Source organism: Hyperoodon ampullatus (genome assembly GCF_949752795.1).
Source record: "Hyperoodon ampullatus genome assembly, chromosome: 8".
Taxonomy (NCBI): Eukaryota; Metazoa; Chordata; class Mammalia; order Artiodactyla; family Ziphiidae; genus Hyperoodon; species Hyperoodon ampullatus.
In genome coordinates, this window is record NC_136921.1 from 83,434,970 (window position 1) to 83,458,296 (window position 23,327).

The 23,327-nt window shown below is 40.6% G+C and overlaps 1 protein-coding gene across 3 annotated transcripts in view; it reads right to left on the reverse strand.

The window, feature by feature from the left end:
* The window catches only part of STK39 (serine/threonine kinase 39), a gene marked incomplete at its 5' end in the record, with an annotated part of 310,643 nt that overhangs the window by 51,846 nt on the left and 235,470 nt on the right, over positions 1-23,327 (reverse strand). For all 3 annotated transcript variants that reach the window (XM_079710015.1, XM_079710013.1, XM_079710014.1), the window contains one exon: positions 3,974-4,026. In XM_079710015.1, the coding sequence (XP_079566141.1) occupies positions 3,974-4,026 (53 nt within the window). The remainder of the gene's footprint in view (positions 1-3,973; positions 4,027-23,327) is intronic.

A 23,327-nucleotide genomic window follows, 5' to 3' on the forward strand; every position in this document is an offset into this window, starting at 1 on the left:
ATTTGCCACGTACAATCTGCATCCTGCTCTTTATTCAACAGAAGTTTTACAAACTTATTGTTTCATTTGTGTTGAACCAAAAAACTATTACCCTTTATCTACTATCTGAATTATTCTCAAATGCCCCTCTAGAAGTTAGCTCATAACTGTTCCCTATGAACGCTGCTTTTCTTTCTTGCCAAGGTAAACACCAGCCACCATCAATCCTTTTCTATCATTAGTAGCTACTGAGTTAGAATTTATGGCAAAGGTTGAAGATGTAGCACTTGATACAACCTTATATTTGGTACAAACAGCCTATGAGCCTGTTGGACTATTAAGATGAGCTATTTAAATTTATGCTATTAAGAAAATCCTTTAACATGACATTGATCATTTGATAGCAACAGACTCATTCTCTTAGAAAATGTGGTTGGATAAAAGAATGTAGTTTCTCAATGATAAGTGACAGGAGTTAGCAATCTCATAAAGATAGGACTGAACAGGCTGTAGCAAGTGAATATAACTGAAATTACTTAATCGAGGTTATACACGAACACAATAATAGTAAGAAGTCTGTTTGAAGACTTTGTAAAGGGAAACTGATAAATTGCCATGTGCTCAAAGAACCGTTATGAACCCTATGTTTTCACAAGGGAGATGACATGGTCTCCATGGTGGCCTGATATACTCACAAATAGCCAATACTATAGCTGGATAAGAAGAAACTGGGAAAGCATAGCTCCTGAATCAAACAAGCACCTAAACTGAATTGCAGTTTGCTATGCCAAAGCCTGCCCTCAACACAGACTGGGTTTCCCTGCTTAGTCTGTGTTTCGCATGTGGTGATTATGTAAGTGGGCTCAAGTGTGTGTAGGGTGTGTATGCGTGTGTGTGTGTGTACCTGTATGACCACATAGTTGAAGGTACAATTATCTTTCACACTGGGCTTTAATGTGCTTATTAGCCCAGTGTCTGACTCATAGTAATTACTCAACAAATGGTAATTGATGATGATAAGGCAGCCAAAGATCATGTGAAATGCTCCTTACACCCTTGTACTCTTTCTCCCTCTCATACATGGCCCTATTTCCTAAATCTCCAATAAAAATTTGAGAGCTGATATATATTCTTTGTACTTTCAGAGAAACTGTGGTATTCTATCATTTTATTCATTCAGTGAAATGGAATGAAGGAAATGGAAAAGAAAAACATAGGCATCTTACTAAACAATAAAATTCCATGAAAGGTGGGCTTATCTTGGGCTTTGTCCTTACTGTTACAAGTACAAGAAACACCTTATAAAATTCTCTCAGAGATAAAACCTCTCATAGCATGGAACCCAGGGTAGCATAATGAAAGGCTCTACTCTGAAAATGATGTAGCTTTAAAAGGTCGGCTAGAACATTCAGCCTCACAATCGCCATCTTCCTGGATGCCACTAGAAACTTCAGGAAAAGGAGCCTATTGAATTAAAGTGCCTGCCTCGTAGACACCGGGCACAGAGTAGTCAGTGGTTACACTTCTACTGACTGATCGTCTGTTAAAGCAACTGGATGTGTTACCACTATCTCTAAACTATCAGTAAGATCTTACACTTGAGTAAGGAGCTATAATCAAAGAAAGCAGTTGAAAATGGAATAATCAACAAAGTCACACTGAGGGCTAGCACTAACGCAGTACGGAAGCAAATTAACGTGCCCAAATGATCAAAGTGCACAGCATCTCTGACTATTTTCAGGACTCTTGGGTACCAAATGAGTCATATTAAAATAGCAAAAGGGTTGTGCTGGTTGGTCAAAAATGGAAATATTCCTTGTGTGTGTGTGCCATTAAGCAGTTATTTTTCATGCATGTTAAGTAACATATCAGTAATAGTTTAGAACAAAAACTTGAAGGTAATTGGTAATTTATTTTTCTTTAAGCTGCTTGACGTTCCTAATGTGTAAACAGGTTAAATAATCATAAATAATCACGTACGGTCTGCTTTCTAGATCATTACAGCAACATAGTAAACACAAAGGGCTTGCCCTCAAATGACGACAGAATATTTGATATGTTCATATTATACACTCAATGACGTGTATATTTATGTGTGTATACACCAGAGACATAGTACACATGGTATGCATGCACAGATCGAGCGCAAAGAACATCTCAAATGCAGACAGCATCAGTAATCCCAGAGGTACAGTGATATAGCTATGGTGTTTCTGAAACTAAACGGCTGTGCTCGCTCCCCAGGGAAGGCCAGCTATCATCAGGAAGCCAGCACTATGGTTTCTGTCTGGGCAACAAAAGCAGAGACTCTGAATCTAACCATGGCAAATGAGGCTGCCAAAGCTAGCACAAAGGACCAGGTAATGCTGATAAGGCCATCTTATCCCCAGCAATCCTCAACTCAGAAATTCATTTCTTTGGTACCTTTGAAATTAAAATTGATTCTTATTGCCACTGTCAATCTTAAACAATCAGATGAAAAAAAAAAACCCTTAAAATAAGAATTCTTTTACTTACTATACTTGAAACATTTATCATATAATTGCTAGATTTTATTACAGTATTGGCTGCTCAATATCTTTATATCATGACAAAACAGCTTTCTGATAACAGCAACCGGCAACCGTTCAATTTCACAGACTGACTCTAAATTGTCAAAGATTGCCCCCAGAAAGAAAGATCAGTTAGCAAATTCACTAGGGCCTTATTCACATTTCTTTTGTAAAAAGATATGTTTAATTCAAATATACTGGAAATCATGAAATCTTTGTGTTTACAGGGGACTAGACATCAGGGCCAATGAATCTATGACTGACCACCTATGGGCCAGGAACATATTTTGTTTGGTGGGCACTGAAACTGAATGTACTTAGACAGAACTCTTTGGTTTTCTGAAGTTCCCACCATTCACTTTGGCTCCTGTAAGCATTTGAGTTTGTGTCTTCTTACAGTTGATAATAGCAGGGAGGTCAAGCAGTTAACTGACTGACTAGCTATCAAGCTAGAAAGTTTCGGGTTTTCAAAATTTTAGCAGATACAATTTATTTAATCGAATAAAAATTTATGTGGAGTTCTAATACATAAAATAACTAGAGAATGTCATTAGCTTACATATATTAATATGTTCAAATGTATAAGACTAATGAGACATCGAGGCTGTTTTCATGTATATAAAAGTCTGAAACCAGAGATCAAGGTGAACAGCTCCAGTCTTAGCATCAGCATCTGTTTTTCACTTCTCTAGATTGTTTTGGTTATGAACTAAAGAGTGAAAAGAGCAATTTTTGTTTAACAACTGATGTCGTTATCTCCAAAGCCTGTATCCAATAATTAACCAAAACGACTTGAGATTCTCCTGCATACCAGGCACCTGCCAGGTGCTAGAGACACCAAGAAACAGGACATGGCTCGATGACTTCCAGGCATCCAGGCGCTAAAAGAGCAACCAGTCTAGCCTTGAAACTATTTTAATAACTACTCAAAATACTAAAATTATATTCAGCGGCAAGACTAGCACTGTTCCTACCAAGTTTCCTAGCAGTGCCTGCAGCAAGTAGAGGCCCAGATACTCCTCAGCACAGGCTTCGTGTAATCTGAACCGACAACAGAGAGGCAAAGTATGCTACCTTTTGGTCTGATGTCACTGTTTGTTGCTCAACCCTAATTAAGACTGCTATGCGCGTCTCATCACACTCATCATAATGTCCTTTAGGCCCTGAATCACCATGCCAGCACTTCTTTTCATGGTCGAGCTAACAGATCTAATTTATAAGTGCGTATATTCTGTGCAGCACGTGTCACTGGAATTCATGCAGTCAGTAGTGGGTGCGGTTTGGATTCCCCACAATTATTGCAAATCCTTCCTTTCTTCCTTCCTTCCCTCCTTTGTTTTTAGAGAACTCATTTTTGAATAGCAAACTGTAACCACATGCTTGTAATCAATTTCTGAAATGCTCTTGGTAGCAATAAAATGATAATTTCAATTAAAACTTACCTCTTCCTGGAGTAAACTCAAATCGTATATCATTAAGTTCCTTTCTGGAGTTCCTGAAATACATAACAAATAGCACATTAAAATCTAATGAAGCAGAGTTTAACCAAACTAAATGTATTCCAATTTTTACAAGATGCTACTGACATATAGATAGCATTTAATAGTTTTGGGTTACTTCTAAATACTTCTTCCACTGGAAGAGGCAGTTATGACAATAATAAAGGGAGATATTGTTTAACTGATTGAATTTACCTTATACAAACATGACTGTATCACAAAATTCCAAAATTAAATGCTCCTTTTATAAAATCTACACTAAATCAGTAACCTTAAATTCCATAATTAAAAATTTCAGAAGCTTTTAGTCTAGCATAAATAGTATTCAATACTTTTTTCATATTTTTCCTGGGAAAATAGTATTTTATCAAATTATTTTTATTTTTTAAGTATTTTTTTTTTGATGTGGACCTTTTTTAAAGTTTTTATTGAATTTGTCACACGACTGCTTCTGTTTTTTGTTTTGGTTTTTTGGCCGTGAAGCCTGTGGGATCTTAGCTCCCCGACCAGGGATCGAACCCACACCCCCTGCATTGGAAGGCGAAGTCTTAACCACTGTACCACCAGGGAAGTCCCCTCAAATTATTTTTAAAAGTGAAACAAACAAGGAAGATAGCCTTAGTGATAAACTTCACGACAGCACTATACATTAAATCATACAACAAAAATGTCCAGAATAAGATGTGTATTTTGTTGTTAAAAATTTTATCTAAATAAATAGAGGGGGACCTCTGAATGCTATGAAATTGCCCACTGAATATATAAAACTTTTAATAAATTTAAAATGCTTACATAAAATTACAATAGACACATATATGTACGTTCAATCAAAATATCAAATGACACTGGGGAAATATGGAACAAATAAGTATCTAAAATGTGAGTTTTCCATTCATATTAATTTCAAGACATAATAGTAAGGGCCAGTGAGTTATAATTAGAATGGTTTTATTTTCTCATAAGAACACTAAAATATTATGAGTAACTCTCGACAGATGCTAGAATTAAAGTTAATTAAAAAAAAAACTTTTAAGAAACTGCAGTAGGACACATGAAATAGGAATTTCTGTATGCATTCAACTCTTTGCTCAGCTGCCAAGAGTGCCAGAGACAGAGACAGAGATGGTCTGAATACCAAGCCCTGAACATCCTCCTTCCGGTGCCAGGAAAGTCTGATCAAACCCTTTGATACTCCAGTTTGATACTCTAAAACTCTGGTAATATCTCCTGGTCTCTAGGTACAGTGCCCGAATCTTGATGATGTCAGTCTATGGGCCCTTTTTGGTCCATAGCCTGATGGTGGTTCTTTATGTCCTACCACATCCTACGACACCAAGTGTGAGGAGGCCTAGAACGATGACAAAGAGATGGTACCAACTGAGAGAAAGCCCTTCTCCCAGTGCCTAGAGAAGCTGACCCAAGTCTAATACCTTCCACAACCAGAGAGGTAAAGGGTCAGGAACTCCAGAGACAGTCAAGCCCAGGCTACCGACATGAGAGCCTGGAACCTCAGCATCTCCTCTCGGGTGTCTGCACCACGAATTTATTGCTACTCCTCTCAAAGACAGAATGGGAACTAGCGGACATTAGCAATTCCTATAGCTGTGCTTCTTTCAGGACCTTCTGAGAATCTGAAAACTGTGAAAATTGTGACTGCTCCCACTAAAAAAGCAGACACATGACCGACACATGAAATTGCAGGCAACTGTAGATGGTTCAGAGATCATCTTGGACCCCAGGCAAAGCAAGCCTGCCCCGGAGGTGGAGTGGGCCATGAACAACCAGTGCCTGCACTGGAAGGGCTGTCTGCATGTTGCCTGAATTTTCTTAATAAGCTACAATGTCACTGCACATTACACAGTGTTTTCATATCCGTCGGCAGTTCTCAAACTTTTTGGTCTTAGGACACTTTTACATTCTTAAAAAGTATTAAGGACCCCTAAGGAACTTTTGTTTATGTCGGTTGTATCTATCAATATTTACTGTATTAGGAATTAAAACTGATAAGTTTTAAAATATTTATTAATTCACTTGAAAATGAAAATAATCAGCCCATCACGTTGATGTCAAAAAAAAAATTTTTTTTTACATAAAATTATTTTACTTTCCAAAAGAAAAACAGATCAGTGAAAAGAATGCATTGTTTTCTATTTTTGTAAACCTCTGTAATGTCTGTCTTCAGGTAGCTGGATTCTTGTATTTGCCTCTGTATTCAACCTGCTGCAATATCATATATCATGTAGCCAGCTACTGGAAATTCTACTGTATGTATGTGAAACAATAAGAGAGAAAAAGGCCAGTACTTTCTTAATATTATAAAAATAGTTTCCACCTCATAAGCTCCTTGAAAGGGTCTCAAGGACCCCCGGGGGTTACAGGACCACACTTTGAGAAATACTGATACCAAATTTCATTGGATCCTGATAATCAACTTTTGAGATATACAAAGCAGGTGTTACTTGTTTCCCATTTTTTGGTGAGTACATTCAATGGTTTTTTTACAAAGTTGATGAGTGGCAGAGTGAGGGCCAATAATTCCATACTGGAAATACCTAATGCAAATACAAATGTTCAATTCCCTTTAACTTTTGAGCGAAAACAAATATTCCCCAACATTTTACACGTTACTATAAAAAGATCAGCAAGCATTCATTTATTTAATAGCCTTGGTTTTGTGTGTTGTGCATCAGCAAAGGTTGAACTAGGACTACAACAATTCAAAAAGAAAAAATAATCACTAGGAAAGCAAGAATTTATAGTGTGTTGAATAATGAAATGACAGAAGGAGAAAAAAAGAAAAGAAATTAGCTTTGACCATAATTTATGCCATTGTTCCTTTCCTCTTTTTCTTTGGATCAGGCTTGTCTAAATTAGTTGGTTCTACTAAGGTCATGAGCAGAGAGGTATAAGAACCATACCCAACTTATCATCATGCACATCCTTATTCTTTACATTATCAATCCTACAAAAGTAATACATACCCAACATCCATAATCTTTATCTACATCAATCGTGGCTCAAGTTATGGAGGTTGCCTAGTCACGTCATTCTTTTATGACTCTGAACCTAAAATACCCACCTTTGAAAAGATCACAGTGATTGATTGTGTGTAGTAGACTTGTCCCATCAGGGTAAAATATAGTTGGAAAAATGCCTAATTGGATCCAACTACTGAAGGTCATCCTTTCATAAAGAATTAATCTTTGTTGGACCCATACTTAACACCTTTAATTGAAAGTACATTTACTTTAATTGATATGGCACAAGATACTCCTGATTTAAGGGAAGCTGAAAATAGGTATGATTTAAAGCCAGACACTATGTCTGTGCAACTTTCCAGAGGAAACGTTAATAACTTGAGAGCAACAGTTTCAAGACCCAGGGGACCTTTAATAACTCTTATTAAAAAAACTCTTTCAATCCTAAAAAAAAAATCCTGAAACAACAAACTCTTAAACTTGGTAAGGCACAATCCCTTATTCCTTATTGGAGTATATACTGCATCAGAGATGCAAATGCCTACAGGGCTCAGGCAGAAAAATTTCTTTCTTAAAATAGGTAATACAATCACATGGCTTAAAAATCAAAAAGTACAATAGGGTATTCCATGAAATCTAGCCCTCTCAACTCCTGTCACTCATCTTCCTGGTCTACCTCACAGAGGCAATCATGTTGTAGGCTTTCTGTGCATCCTTCCTGAGATTTTCTACATATGCTCTAGCAAATACACATACAGAGTTCCCTCTAGCCTGTTTAATTCAAGTGGGAGATGGTAGTAGCATTCTATATGCTGTTCTGCACGTTGCCTTTTATTTAACTTAATAATATACCTTGGAATTTCTCCGTATACATTCACAGAGAGCTTTCTCATTCTTTTCTGTTCGTTTATAGCTACATAGTATTCTGTTGTATGCCATATCCTTCTTTAACCAGTTACCAGTCTATGAATAGATTGTTTCTAGTCTTTCACTATTATAAACAATGCTTCAATGAATAATCTTCTTCTTATGTCACTTGGCAAATATATGAGTATAAAAATACATTTTCTAGAAGAAAATTGCTTGGTCAAAGGATACATATATTTAAAATTTGCTAGGTACTGTCAAATTCCCTTTAAGTTGTATCAATTTATACTCTCACAAGCAATTTTAAAGCACTACTGCAGGAACGTTAAAGGAGTATGGCAGAAAGTGTATTTAAAACAAAAAAACAAAAACCGGGGAAATGTTGGGACTATGCCAGCTGGAAAACTTATTCCCCATTGAAAGGGGGCAACCTCTACTCACCACCACCCGGTTACGACGAAGCAGGATTGGGGCTTAATTTCGTTAAATTTTATTTTTTGCTATGTCCATTCAAAGTGAGAAGTTCCAAGACACAGACTGGCATGCATAGGGGTTTTCTTTTTGCTCTTTCAATTCATCTGCAAGGGACACAGTGAACACTCAATGGAGACCTCTGGCTAAGAGGGTGGTGACAACAAACACATGAGTGAACACGTACCCTCCTGGTGGTGGAGGTGCAGGAGACTCGGACAGTTGAAGTATATATTTTACAGGATGCAGCACTTTCCTGCACCTCTTAATTTACCATGTCAAGACAACCTGAAAGAGTTACTGCTTTGGGAGGGCTCCCAAACTAAAAGGCCAGCTCAGAACTGTTTGCATTCCTCAGCTGCACATGAATGTCTCTTAGCCCATGCCAACAAATATATGGGGGCACATGCACCCCCCCACAAGAACCAGATGGAAGCAAAACGCTTAGAAGTCCAAAGACCACTCATTGTCAAAGGGCATCATAAACTCTAAGTGTCATTGGCGCTGTGTACCCTCCATCACAGGGTGCTCTGGAGTGAGGCTGAAAGTCAACCAGTTCCCCAAGCTCTGAAGTTGAAGGATGTAGTTGGACTAACACCACTCAGGATCCCTGTAAGGGCAGTAGGTACAGTGTTTCCCAGGATCCAGAGGTGGCCCCTCCCTCCTAAGCAGCAGGGGATTTTCTTAGCCAACAACATTCCAGGTGAGGGGAAAGTTGCTGGTGTCCAAGGAAGTCCAGAGGGACTCCTGGATCCCTAGAGTGTCTCCCCCTCTCGGGAGCAGGATGGGGACCTTTCAAACATGTTGGGCTAGGAGTCAGTTGCAGCATCACTCAGCTTGCTTCTTTCCTACTCTTGGCACTGAACTGACGTCCTTTCCCATGGGTTTAGGAAGAGACACAGGACACATCTCCATAACAGGAGGCAGCGAGGTGCTAAGGAGGTGATCCTGCGAAACTGTGGAGAGAGGTCTGAGTTCAGATCCACCTGCTACTTGTCTGGCCTCTGGAATCCGTTTCCTCAACTATGAGGTGGGGAAAATAATAATTAATAGCATTTACAACCTGCTGGTACGTGTTCGGGGCTTCACATGTGTCATCTCATTCCATGCTCAAAACAACCTTCAAGTAGGGATGACTATTACCCATATTATTTTACAGATGAGGAAATGGAGGAAGCTCAGAGAGGGTAAAGGATATATCCAAAAGCAGGTGTCTGAACAGCACGTCTGGACTAGATCGAGAACTTACTAAACATTACACATCGTCTTTGCGAGTGCACAACCCTTACCTGAGGCTCTATCAGCCCCGCCCTGAGTCTGCAGGGGCTCCTAACTGGTCTCTCCACATTCAAGCTCACGGTCTCCAGAGGAGTCAGTCAGCTTGTACCTGAAAACCTAGTCAGGTCACTCCCTTGCTGAAAAACTCCATTTCCGTCTCCTTATTCTTAAAGCAAGATTCCAAATCCTTAGCATAACCCTCTGAGACCTGCTCTTGTCCGTCTCCCCACCATGACCAGCCACCGACCATGACCCGTGGGCTATACCTTCCTTAAGTTTCTCAGGTCATCCATTTCTCTAAAACTCCACTACTACTGACCAAGGGCAGGTCACCACCATTATCTGCTGCACATGAGAATAAATGGTTTAATGACCAAAGAGTATTTTACCCACACTCACAGGCACCATGCAGATATACACAGAGAAAGTTGCTGCTAAAACTAAAGATGTACAGCAGAAGGGAAAAGGGCCATAAAAGGTGAGAGAGCTATTACTCAGGGTGTGACCTTTGGTAGATGAATGTGTAGCCCAGGAAGAAAACTGCTGTACTTCATGAGATGTGAAAAATGCCAACATAGCAATAAGTTGAAGGACACCTACAGCGTAAGGCCAGTGACAAAAGAATCAGGAAGAGAAAAAAGAAGCTTCCTATGGCCAGGCCACGTTTACCTCACCCCGGGCTTTCCCAGAACACAGTCTTTAAGTCAGCTATCTAGACTGCCGTAAAAGCTGGAGACTCACCTGGACTCATCCAAGCTCACTTTGCAGTTCAGACCCTCACCACCTGCTTCCCCTGCCTCACCTGCAGTTTCTTCAGCTTCCCTCACAGATTAAACGAACTGTGTGAAAGCACCACGTGGCTCCCTCACGCCACTAACAGGCATTGTGATGCCCTAAATTTTGAGGCACACAGAAGTGGGCAGAAAGTCACGGTTCCAGTCCTGAATGAGTTTACAATCTGCCCAGAGAGTGACAGCTGATCTATGTAAAATCACCGGGAAGACCCCAAGGTAAATACGTGCTTTAAAAATAGTAGCATAGGGCTTCCCTGGTGGCGCAGTGGTTGAGAGTCTGCCTGCCGATGCAGGGGACACGGGTTCGTGCCCCGGTCCGGGAAGATCCCACATGCCGCGGAGCGGCTAGGCCCGTGAGCCATGGCCGCTGAGCCTGTGCGTCCGGAGCCTGTGCTCCGCAACGGGAGAGGCAACAACAGTGAGAGGCCCATGCACCGCAATCAATCAATCAATCAATCAATCAATAAAAATAAAAATAGTAGCACAGAAGGAAATATCAGACTAATTCAGAGGAAGGAGCATTCCCCCTCTCTTGGCTCTCACTCTATCCATCCTTCATACTCCTGTCAAATTAATCTTCATCTGGGGTAAAGGTCCAATCACAGAATCATATAATTTTACAACTGAAAGGGGACCTGGAGGTCATCTAATCCATTTCCCTCGTTCCTCTGGTGAGGAAACAGAAGCCACAGAGATTAAGTGGCTTGCTTAAGACTACACAGCTGGTTAATTCACTCAACACTAAATCCTAAATCCTTATTGATCACCTACTAGGTGTCAGCCCTATCTTAGTAGCCACTCATGGCAGAAAGGACACCCAAACCAAGGACTGAGATTCCCAGATGACTGCTCTTTATTCTCCACTGGTGGTTCTCAAGCTGCAGGCAGGGGATGGAGGCACAATCTCTAAAGAGAGAAGTTTTTTCCCCCAGTAACCCCCTGCCCCTAGTTAAGAATTACTGCATGCAATGAGAGGTGTTATTGATGGGAATTTGTTTCACGTAGGATGGACGTGGTGGCAGAAGTAAAGGTGGAGAGCCACCGCTGTACCCACCAGCACCGTGCCCCAAAGGCCTGCCGGAAACCAAAGCTCTCCTATACGTATGTATCTCCATGTACCACAAGCCATATGCTCCAGGAGTGTGAGAATAGTAACTGAGTCCTATACCTACCTCTCCCCTCCAACCCCCAGCCTTGCATTTGACTTGCCTCAAAAGAGCCTTTTAGACCAGTGAGTGTCCTAAAAAGTGAAAGTGAACATTCCTCTCAGTATTATACCTCGACACCCAGAATTATGCCTATAGTCTAGAAAGTATAAGTTCGTAGCATCCAGAATTCTAGTCTACATGAAGCCATGCAGCATCACATAGCTCATGATCAATGTCAAATAGATCAGGACATCATAGTGTTCCCTTTAACCAAAAAAAAAAAAAAGAAAAGAAAAAAAAAACAAGAGCAGTTTGGCTTCCCTGGTGGCGCAGTGGTTGAGATTCCGCCTGCCGATGCAGGGGACACGGGTTCGTGCCCCGGTCCAGGAAGATCCCGCATGCCGCGGAGCGACTGGGCCCGTGAGCCATGGCCTCTGAGCCTGCGCGTCCGGAGCCTGTGCTCCGCAACGGGAGAGGCCACAACAGTGAGAGGCCCGCGTACCACAAAAAAAAAAAAAAAAAAAAAAGAGCAGTGACAAACATACATATGCATATGCACATGTGCAAGCACACATGCGTGCACACGCACAGACACGGGTTTCTTTAAATAAGGTATCTTGACATACCAAAAAATTTGACCTTACGTGCTGGTTGTCTGCAAGTTTTTCTGCAACTAAAACCACAGGCTAAGGACTCTGAAGCCTCCCACTGCTGCGGAGCGTGCTGAAGGACCCTTTTAGATTTGCAGCCTGCAGGGAGCAGACAATCTGGCTGCCTATGATTTCACACAGCAGACACTTAAATTAGAGGTGCCTATGCAGAGCCTTGCATACAGAAATTTCTGATGCTCTGTACCAGGCTGACACCTATGAATAAATCACATGCAAAAAATTATCATAAATAACCACCTTTCCTGTCTACAAACAATAGTTTTCATCTGGAAAGAGTCCAAACTAGGTTAAAGTTTTGTTCTTTAACAGAAACCTCTTGAAAATCTCCATGCCTGCCAAGAAGAGGACACAGCTGTTTCCTCTCCCCAACCCGATCCACTCTCCAACCTAAACAAACACATCTGATCCGGTTTTCTCCAGGACATACTTTCAAAAATCATGACAGACATAGAGGATAGTGCAAAGAGTAACAAAACAAATACATACGTACCTACCACCCAGAAAATTTTAAATGGTAATAACATTTTTGTCATATTCTCTTCAGAGCCTAATCATAAAATTTTAATAATGTTTGACCTACACAGTACAAAATCAGTTGTGTTACATCTGAGCTGTGGTAAATCATGAGCAAACAGATTACTGTGTAAGGGCTCTGCTTCCTGTCAAGATTGTGGAACCATATTTCATGGGCAGCAGTCCTCTTCAGCATTCAGAATGTCCAGCGAACATATTTATTGAACCCATTTTCACCCACAGGGCAAAAGGGAGATGCAGTGACCACACAAAAACTTGGCTCATGTGTAGGGCTGGTGAGAACAGAAACATAGTCGAGTTGGAGTTCACGTGTTTTAGTAGCTGGAAAAAAATATTAAGCACACTTCTTACTTAGGGGTTTTGTGTATGCCTCTTGATTATAATCCACTGATGTAAGTATAGAAGCAGCCTTTGTTAACATTTGTGCCTGAAAGTTTGAAGTGTGTTAGGGTTTACTGCAGAAAACCCAGACTCATCAATGTTTTTGTGATAGAAACCTCTCTTCAATGAATCAGGATCCTGCATCAACATGCCAAGTCAATTATACAATAAAAACATAAAGGTACCCCTAAGACATGGATTCAATAAATGTGCAATTGGGCTCTAGACATCAGGTCAAGGCAGGTGTATTTATGCAGTTTGATATAGTATGTGGGGAGGTGGGCAGGGCTGAACATATTTACAGGATTCCAGGGTGAGTAAATTTGCAAGACAATGGAAGCTTACTTCTTTAAGGCACAAAATGCTACAAACTCTATTATGGCCAAGTATAATCTCCCTTGCTAACTATTGATTTGGTTCATTTAATTCTTGCAAAAAAGGATGCAAGTACTTTCAAAATAAATCAAGTATGTAACCGAACATTTGATTATTAAAAATAACAGAAATTAGTTAAAAGGAACATTACACATGCTTGAGACGTCAAGTACTCCAACAGAGCACCTAACTTAGCTCTGTTTGCTTGCAACTAAGACAAAAAAAGGAAATATGATACAGTTCTTAATTTACCAAAAAGGAAACATGCAAGGCACATTTTCCACCCTTGGCATTAATACCATGGAGAAATTTTTTATGAAAGCCCCTTTATCAGGGACACTGAGTAATGTCTTCAAATCTATGGTGTAAAAGACAAACTTTTTTTCATACAAATGTCTTCAACTATGTGGTGCAAAAGATGGGATTTTTTTTCTCCCATGTGCTGAAGGCACAATATTAAATCTTACCTGAATGATGGCATTTCTGCTGGGAGCTGAAATAATATAGCCAAGGTACATTGTTTCCTGATGATTTACTTCAATAGAGGGAGCTCAAAGAACCTGGAGAAATGAATGGCTATGTGGACAGCTTCCTGATGCCCCCAGAGTGTCTTTGCCAAGTACCGCAATGGGTGATTTCATGACTGAACTCTGGCAAGTACTGGAAGGAGTCTGATGGTCTGTGTGCTGATGAAACACAGATCTTTCACTTTAGCTAAAACATACATGGGAAGCAGAGGTAACACTCTGCTGTGAACCTGTAGGAGACTGACTGACTTATGTCCTCCCCATGAGAGCTGGCTAACTAGCTGCTAAGGCAGGTGGGCTGCAGGCTGTCTGAACTTCAAAAGGAAGTTCTGTGTCTGGCCAAGAACTTGCACATGTGCTGAGCTGAACACCAAACTTTGTTGCTTCAGAACAGAGAAAGGATAACTTTTTGCTTAAAGCTTTAAAGAATTTGTGCTACTAATCAAGAGAGTCAGCCATAAAAGAACATTAGTAGAGTTGCAACAAATATAAAGTGAGCAGATGATAACAAAAGTCTTTAAACCTTAGGTGATCACAAAAGCAGCAAGAACCACGCTTTATTTAAACTTTCCTATGCTTGTAATTTTCCTATTGATTTATATGTATAACTGAATCCAGGGAAACCTACATTAAAGATTAGCAAAACAAGCAAACAAAAACAAACAAAACAAACCCAGGCTCATGAATACAGAGACTAGATTGGTGGTCACCAGAGATGGTGGTGGGGAGAATGGATGAAGGGGGTCAAAAGGTACACACTTCCAGTTATAAAGTAAATAAGTCATGGGGCCGTAATGTACAGCAGGGTGACTCTAATTAATTACACTGTACTGTATGGAATATTACTCAGTCATAAAAAAGAAGAAGAATGCCACTTTCAGCTACATGGATGGACCTAGAGATCATCACACTCAGCAAACTAAAGCAGAAAGAGAAAGATAAATACCATATATCACATGTATGTGGAATCTAAAATATGCTACAAATGAATTTATCTGAACAGAAACAGACTCACAGACACACATAACAGACTTGTGGTTGCCAAGGGGGAGGAAGGGGGGATGCATTGGTTTGGAAGTTTGGGACTAGCAGATGCAAAGAACTGTATATAGGATGGATAAACAACAAGGTCCTACTGTACAGCACAGGAAACTGTATTCAATATCCTGTGATAAACTGTAATTAAAAAAATGAAAAAGAATACATATATATGTATAACTGAATCATGTTGCTGTACACCAGAAACAACACTGTAAGTCAACTATACTTCAATAAAATTTTTTTAAAATAATGATACTCTTGTATATTTGAAAGTTGCTATGAGAATAAATCTTAAAAGTTCTCATCACAAGAAAAACAAATTCTGTAACTATGTACTGTGACAAATGTTACTGTGGCGAACATTTCACAAAAATATACAAATATCAAATCTCTATGTTGCACACCTGAAACTAATATAATGCATGTCAATTATACTTCAATAAAAATAAAACAAAATACCCATCCAATGAAGGAGAAAACTATAAAGGCCTAATGAATAATAAGTGTTAATACCAGTGTCCTCTAGGTTAGAAATGTAAGCATAGTTCTCCTTGGCTTTTCTACAGGTAAGATCTGAAGACAATTATATTTAATGATAAATGAGGTTGAGCCAGTATTTCCCCTTTTGATCCATTTCAGAGAAATGGCCTATAATTAAACGTATTTACAAGCTAGTGTGGATGACCCTTTGGCAAAGATAGCATAAATCCTCAAGTTGGACATTTCTGGTATTACTTCGGCAAATGGCTCTTTATAAAATACGCAGTTGCACAGAAAATAACCTTGTTACTAGGCATTTGATAGGTTGTTGATGGGCATCTGAAGGAAATAAATGTATATTAGAGTACATCAGGCCATACTTGTCAGGAGGCTGGATTAGGACAGGACCTTTGTCCAGAGTAATGTGAAAACAAAAATTAAAAAATCCAAAACCTCTCTCAAGGCCAAAAAAAAAAAGCAACCACTTGTTTTAGACTTGGCATCATGTGATTCTCCAATTCTTGGACCTAACAGGGCTGAAATGGCACAGAGAGCAGAGTGTGAGAAGCTTCATTCAGATTAACATATTCCAAAAAGGCAAAGGGCTGTGAAGGAGTTCATTATTTGCATGATATGACTTAAAGTGAGGGCAAATACCTGGAAGTGTTTACAGGTATTTTTACAAAATTGACTTTCTTTTTAAATCTGAAGATCGCCACAAGCAGGAAAACAGAAATCTGAAGTTTGGTCTTATCTGCTTTCCATGGACGCCCTTTTGAAAACCCCCCTGATGCTCTTGAATGCATGACTCTTCTTATTACTGTAAAGTGGCCCTTAAAACGCAGCCACCGTGTGATGCCTTCTTCCTTCTCATCTGATCCTGGCAAACCTTTAAAAGTTAACATTTACAATAAACTTTAGCAACCACTAAATTTGTTCTTGGCCTCTGGAGCACTAATGTATGGCACTCATTACAGTGTTTCAGGAAGAAACCATCCCTTCAACAGTCCCAGAGAAAGTAAATAAAATGGCACTGATGACCTAGAAATCCAACCGTCCTTACTGGAAAATTTCAAGTATTCACAGTTCACCAAAATTGGAAAGACCCGTAGCTGAATCATGGAGGCTACCCTGCAATGGTGCCATGCTGTCTCCTCCACGAAAGGCATATCTGAGGACAAGACTCAAAAGCAGACTGGTGTAATATATCTTATTCCAAATGCTCAAAACAGTCGTTGGCCTGTGTTCAAACACATGCTGTACAAATCATCAAATAGTAAAACTGATTTTCATGTGTGAGTCTTGGAACCATTTGGAGCCATAACTCTAATTTCAGTGATTTTGAAAAACACGCTGGGAATGTTTATTAATCAACACCCACGTGGGTAACTGCACCACAAAGTGAAGGACTTAGCGTGACTGCAGGTTTCATACATTTTCCGTATCTTAGAATCACTGATTGAAAAGATATACCCAAGGATTTTCTTCATGATTTTTTTTTAAGTGACTGGTCTTTAAACCAGGTCTGTTGATCTTTGACAAGTTTTTGGGACTGACTTAGCTTTTTAGATCTCTTAAGTGAAAATATAATAAAGGAGGTCAGGCTGGATAAAGAAGAGTTCTCACTCTACAGAAATATTTATATGGTACATCCTGCAAACTACTTGCTGTTTGTTTTTTTTACTGTTAAGTTGACAGATGTGCTTTTCATAAAGGAAGTCCAAAAAATAAGTGCCGCTACACTAGGGAGGGGGTAGGGGTTCAGAAAGAAAAGTCAAGGGGCCCTTTCCAAAATGATTAACATATCAGGAGAGCCTCCTTCCATTGGTGTGAGGCAAAATAAAATAATCACTGATTATTTGTCAAGTGTAATGTAATATCAGAGAATTAGTTGATAACAAAAATAAGCAAGCCACTAAATATCCATAAGAAAGATAAAGAGATGGTAAAGGTGAACAATCATGAGCATTCTAAGTTAAAATACAGAATCCAAAAGATGGGCCAGAGGAGCCGAGATGCGATGCCATGTCTTCCCCATGGTGTCTGCCACGTAAGTTCTCAATAAGTATTCAAGATTATCAAACTGACTCAAATGGTACACTGTTCCTCCTTACCAGCTGCATGACACTGTATTTAATGTAAGTACACCTGACAAAACTCCTAGGTATGGAGTTAACCAACCCTACATAAATATCCAAATAACCTAAAAAATGAGTTTCTGGGCTGTGGGCATTTAAGTAGCTATGTGGGCCAGAGCTATGATTAAAAGAGCAGATGTCACATTAGGAATGAATCTGGGAGAGGGAAGCAGGGTCTGTTATACTGAAGAGATTTCTGGCCAAGAAGCTATCTGTCATGAGCAGTGAGCCAACAGTCAGAATCCAGGGTGGTGGGCTCAACCTGGATAAGACTCGCATTAAATACAAGCTGTGGGCTCAGCTGCCTGGCACCAAGGCTCTGGGTGGCTGAAAAGTCCAGTTAGGAAATGCTGCTGCTACGGCACCTGTGCACTGTGCTTCAGGCTGCTGTTATGTCAACATCAGACTTATTTGTATTTCTGTAAAAAAAGGCAAGGGAGCACATCTCCTTATAACTGGCTTCTTCTCCACCTCATGTTCTTTCTTACCCTTTATTTGAAATCTCTGAGTTGGTTTCATGGGGAGTCAAAGGGAACAAAACATACTTTTCTTGCTTGGTCCACTAAGTCTATCATAGCTTGGATTCTGGAGACAACATTTTTTTTTTTTTTTTTTTTTTTTTTTTTTTTTTGTGGTATGCGGGCCTCTCACTGCTGTGGCCTCCCCCGTTGCGGAGCACAGGCTCCGGACGCGCAGGCTCAGCGGCCACGGCTCACGGGCCCAGCCGCTCCGCGGCATGTGGGATCCCCCCAGACCGGGGCACGAACCCGCGTCCCCTGCATCGGCAGGCGGACTCCCAACCACTGCGCCACCAGGGAAGCCCCTGGAGACAACATTTTTGAGTTCACATGTCAACTGTAACACTGACTTGCAACATTGACTAGTTATGACATCTTCTGGCAATTCACTTAACTTTCCAAGTCTTAGTATCGCTCTCTGTAAAACAGTAAGTACTTCGTAGGAGGATCAGAGAGAAGGAATGGGAGTGCCGGGCACACAGCAAGCACTCTAGTCAGTATTCGTTAAATATCAACAACAGTAGTAATAAGTACACTCTTTCCCCATTGAGTTCTTTATGTCTGTTATTAGCCCCTGCCCTGAGATCTATTCTTTCTTATCCCTTCACCTAACCTGAGCAGTAGTATAGGTATCCAATCGTCCACTGAGTCCTACAGTAGATTCTAACCATAAGACCCAACATACATAACAAGATTTCAGGGGGGTAAATGTCTCTATTTCTCCTTAAGAATCCCAATAATGCTTGAATCAATGGGGAGGAGGAGACTGGCACTCTCCAGCTGAGCTTTTTTCCTCTCACTGTTGTGGCCTCTCCCATTGCGGAGCACAGGCTCCAGACGCGCAGGCTCAGCGGCCATGGCTCACGGGCCCAGCCGCTCCGCGGAATGTGGGATTTTCCCGGACCAGGGCACAAACCCGTGTCCCCTGCTTCAGCAGGCGGACTCTCAACCACTGCGCCACCTGGGAAGCCCTCCAGCTGAGCTTTTGAAGGAGACAAAGAGACTGGTAACTGGGCCTGCTTTGGAATCCTCCGTAACCCTCAGGAAGTGAAATAAACCCATGAAGAGCTGAGAATTCTCCTGATAATCCATCCTATACCTCTTTCTCTTCTGAATAATTTAAATTCTCCACTTTGTTTGGTTAAATCAAAGATCACAGTTTACGTGAAGGTAGAAAGACACGCAGAAGAATGAAACGAGGCCTAAGGTACGCAATCCTGTCTGTGAGATTAGGGGAATTTCCTGAAGAAGGAGACACAACAAAAGCACCCATTTTGCCGATGGTTTGACCAGCATTTCTGACAACTTTCTTTCCTTTGCACCAGAAGACAGCACACATGTCATTCATATTATATACTCTCCACCATTGAGGGCCTCCTTGGACTCAGGAAGGCCTGAAGGAACAGTGCTCCAAGCTCAGAGTGCTATTTAATTGTGACTCTCATCATCACCATTATTACAGATCTGTCATCGGAAACGCTCTTGGCTATCAGTGACAGCATGGCACGTTATGAAGATGACACTTCCATGTTTTGTATTCTCAACGTTAAAAACCATTTTGGCTCACCAAGTGAGCAGCGGGTGTCAAGCCAATTATATAACTTTTTAGAACACTAATAGGATCTCCCACTGAGCCAACTGGGAGGGGGAGAGAAATACAATACTAATTTTTATCTGCACCTCAGCAAACTGATCTCCTCCAGCCCGTTGATGTGGCCATTAATAAAAATGACCTGAAAGCCTTCCTATGAACTAGGGAATGAATCTGGCTGCCACACAGCTGTGTATCTGAAAGACTTGGAGTTGGTATCAAAGTTGGCCGTTGATGATTCAAGCTTGTTCTGGGAACCTCCTGTGCCCAGAGGGTTATTCATGCTTTTGATTGGTTATGGATGAAAAAATGATTCCCACTCTTGAGGAGTTTTAAAAGCTGGAAATAAAGATGCCTGTGATGATGGTCTTGCTTTGCTTGGGACGCATAAAGACTTGATTTCAGTTCACTCCAGTTATCTTACATGTGATCACCACCATGCTTTCTTACAAACTCTTTTTAATGTTAGAATAATAGAGTAATGTTACTACTTTTGCAATTCTAAAATATCCTAATGGGTAGTTCTTGAAAGCAAACCAGAGAGAAGAGTTTGATCCTTTCTTACCTTGCCCTCCCTTTCTTCTGACAAAAATAACATAAGTAAAAATATGCAATTCTTTCAACTTCAAACAACATTTTACAGGCCATTTAACTGAGAAGATGTGATCAAATGTATCTGGGTGAGTTTTAAATGAGGCAAGCAGAGAAATTCACTCATTCAACTCAGATACATATAGAGGACACATGTAGGCAACGTGAAGTCTTGGGAGGAGAGATCACACAGAGACAAAATGATGTACAGACTGTGCCCAGTGGGTTTACGACCAGTCACAGCATTCAGAGCTGGAGAGAAACTCTATAGGTGAGCGAGCTGAGGTGCATCAAAGGTGTCTGATGTGCTGTCCTTAAGAGAATTCCCATCTCAGATGTTGGGACCAGGAACACCTCTTTCTTTACCTTCCAAATGCCTACCCCATTCTGCTACTCTCCATCCCTGCCACCACCCTCTCCTTAAACACACACATACTTAAAGAGCAAGGGAACTGCTAATACTATGAAGGCAGCGGTGACAGAACGGAGGTCATCCCCAGACTTCACATTTCCTAAAATAAAGTGGCAAATAAATGCTCAAACACAGAGAAAATTCAAATCTCTCAAGCTAGGAAAAAAATGACTAAGGAATTTCAATATCCCTTTGCGGGTTTCTTACGTTAAAACAGACAAGGGCAGGTTTACCAAAGATCAGTGCGTAACTTCAGAATATTTTTTCTGTGAGATTAGCCCAGGTCTGTGTGGCTACTGTGCCATGAGCAAAACTGCGGTACTGTGAAGGCTGCACAGGGGAAGGACTTGCTGCCCGGTGGCAAGAGGATGAACTGGTGAAGAAGACTCACAGAGTGGGCTCCCCACCCTTGCCCATTCCAGTACTTGTTAGTCATTTGGAGGTTACACTCCAGGACTCCATCAGAGTCAGAAACATGCCACCATGTGCCTTTGTGGGAAAACAGATGCCATACTGTTTTCTCCGAGGCATCAGGCAAGCCTAAAGATTCTGGCCCTAGAGTTGAGAGCCCTGCTAAGCTCTGTCTGAAACTGGGCTTACTGTTCTTAAGTGGAGCAAAATTGTTTACCCATATCAACAGACAACAGGCTCAGGAGCAGAGATTTTAAGGGGAGAAAGTGACATATAGTTCCAGGCTTATCTGGGTATCTCTGTCTGGTTGAGCGCTCGGAAGAGCAGTACCCCCTGGATACTCATAAGTCAAGGGCTTCCCACAGATGCCCTGCTTCTGCTTCCTAAAAGCCAGCAGGGAAACCCAGCCACTAGATTCCTACTGCCCACTATAGAGGGAGGGTGAGGGCAAGAGCACGCACACTGTCTTTTTAGGGAAAAGTTAGGAAAGGAGAGGGAACAAAGAGACTGCTATGGAGAAGCTGCTCCTCCACATTTCGTTATTAAAGGGATAAGGTGAGAGCATTCAATGATCGCTGGACTTCAGCAGGTAAATCACTAAGAACAGATAAGTTTGGAATAACCTAATTTCTTTTCTTTGCTATTTTAATAAACTTTTCAATTTCAAGGGAAAGCCTTAGGCTTGCTTTGTTAAGACTAACACACATTTTGGAACATGGTGTGAATTCTTTCAGGGTAAAAACAGAGATTTCAATTTCTTCTTATAAAGGGGTAAGTTATTTTACTGCGCTTGGACACCCTATAGCAATCAAATGGTCTTTTCATGCCCTCCCTGACTTTGTCTACCTGGGGATTTTGAGGTTTGGCTCAACAGAAATGCAAACTAAAAATCCAATTACTACTTTTTTCATCTACCAAATTAAATTAGCAAAGCGTGAAACACTCGCAAAGATACAGTCCGTTAGACTTTCTTTCACTGCTATTGGGAATATAGATTGATACTCTCTTCTGAGAAGGTTGTTTGGCAATAAGTTTACAAAATTTCAAAAATACCCTTTGATCTACCAATTCTACATCATGAATTTGACATACAAAATGAGAAATTTGGGGCTTCCCTGGTGGCGCAGTGGTTGAGAGTCCGCCTGCCGATGCAGGGAACACGGGTTCGTGCCCCGGTCCGGGAAGATCCCACGTGCCGCGGAGCGCTGGGCCCGTGAGCCATGGCCACTGAGCCTGCGCGTCCGGAGCCTGTGCTCCGCAACGGGAGAGACCACAACAGTGAGAGGCCGGTGTACCGCAAAAAAGAAAATGAAAAAAAAAAAAAAAGAGAAAGTTGACAGTTTTCTGTATAAGGCCAGTCTTTACAGCATTTATTTTGTAACAAAAATCTGGAACCAAATTAAATCCCCAATGATAGGGAGATAGTTAAATAAACTGCAGTGGAATAACCACAGGATGCAATATTATGTAGCTATTAAAATGTTGTTTGTAAAGGACTCTTAATGACATGAGAAAATGGCTCTAATGTAATATTAAAAGCAGTATTAAAAGCAGAAAACAAAACTGCATATGTAGCATAATTGGAACAACAAAAAAATATATGTGCAGAGTAAAAGTAGAAGGAAATACACCAAAACCTTAATTGCGCTTATCTCTGAGTGATGGTTCGATGGGTAATCATTTTCTTCTTTATAATGTTCTGTATTTTTCAATTTTCCTCTAATGAACGTGTATTACTTTTATAATGCAGGGGAAAAAAATCTCTTTAAACGATCCACTAAGATTTGAAAGAGATGATGTGCTACAAGGACTCATCATCATTTGGGTAAAAAAGACTTAAAAGAAAAGGCAGAACTGAGCTCAAACTTAAAAAATAAAAGCAACAACTAGGTAGGTATTTTTGGTCACCAATGGAAAAAAACAGTGAAATAGGGATCCTTGGGTGAGGTTGAGATGATAATCTAAAAACAATTGGAGGAATGTTACCTGAAGCTAGGTTACAAAGCCATGTCTATGGCAATAATTAAAAACACATATGCAAGCACGGAGATAGTGCTTGAAAGAAAGACACCAACATGCAGGTGTATGGTT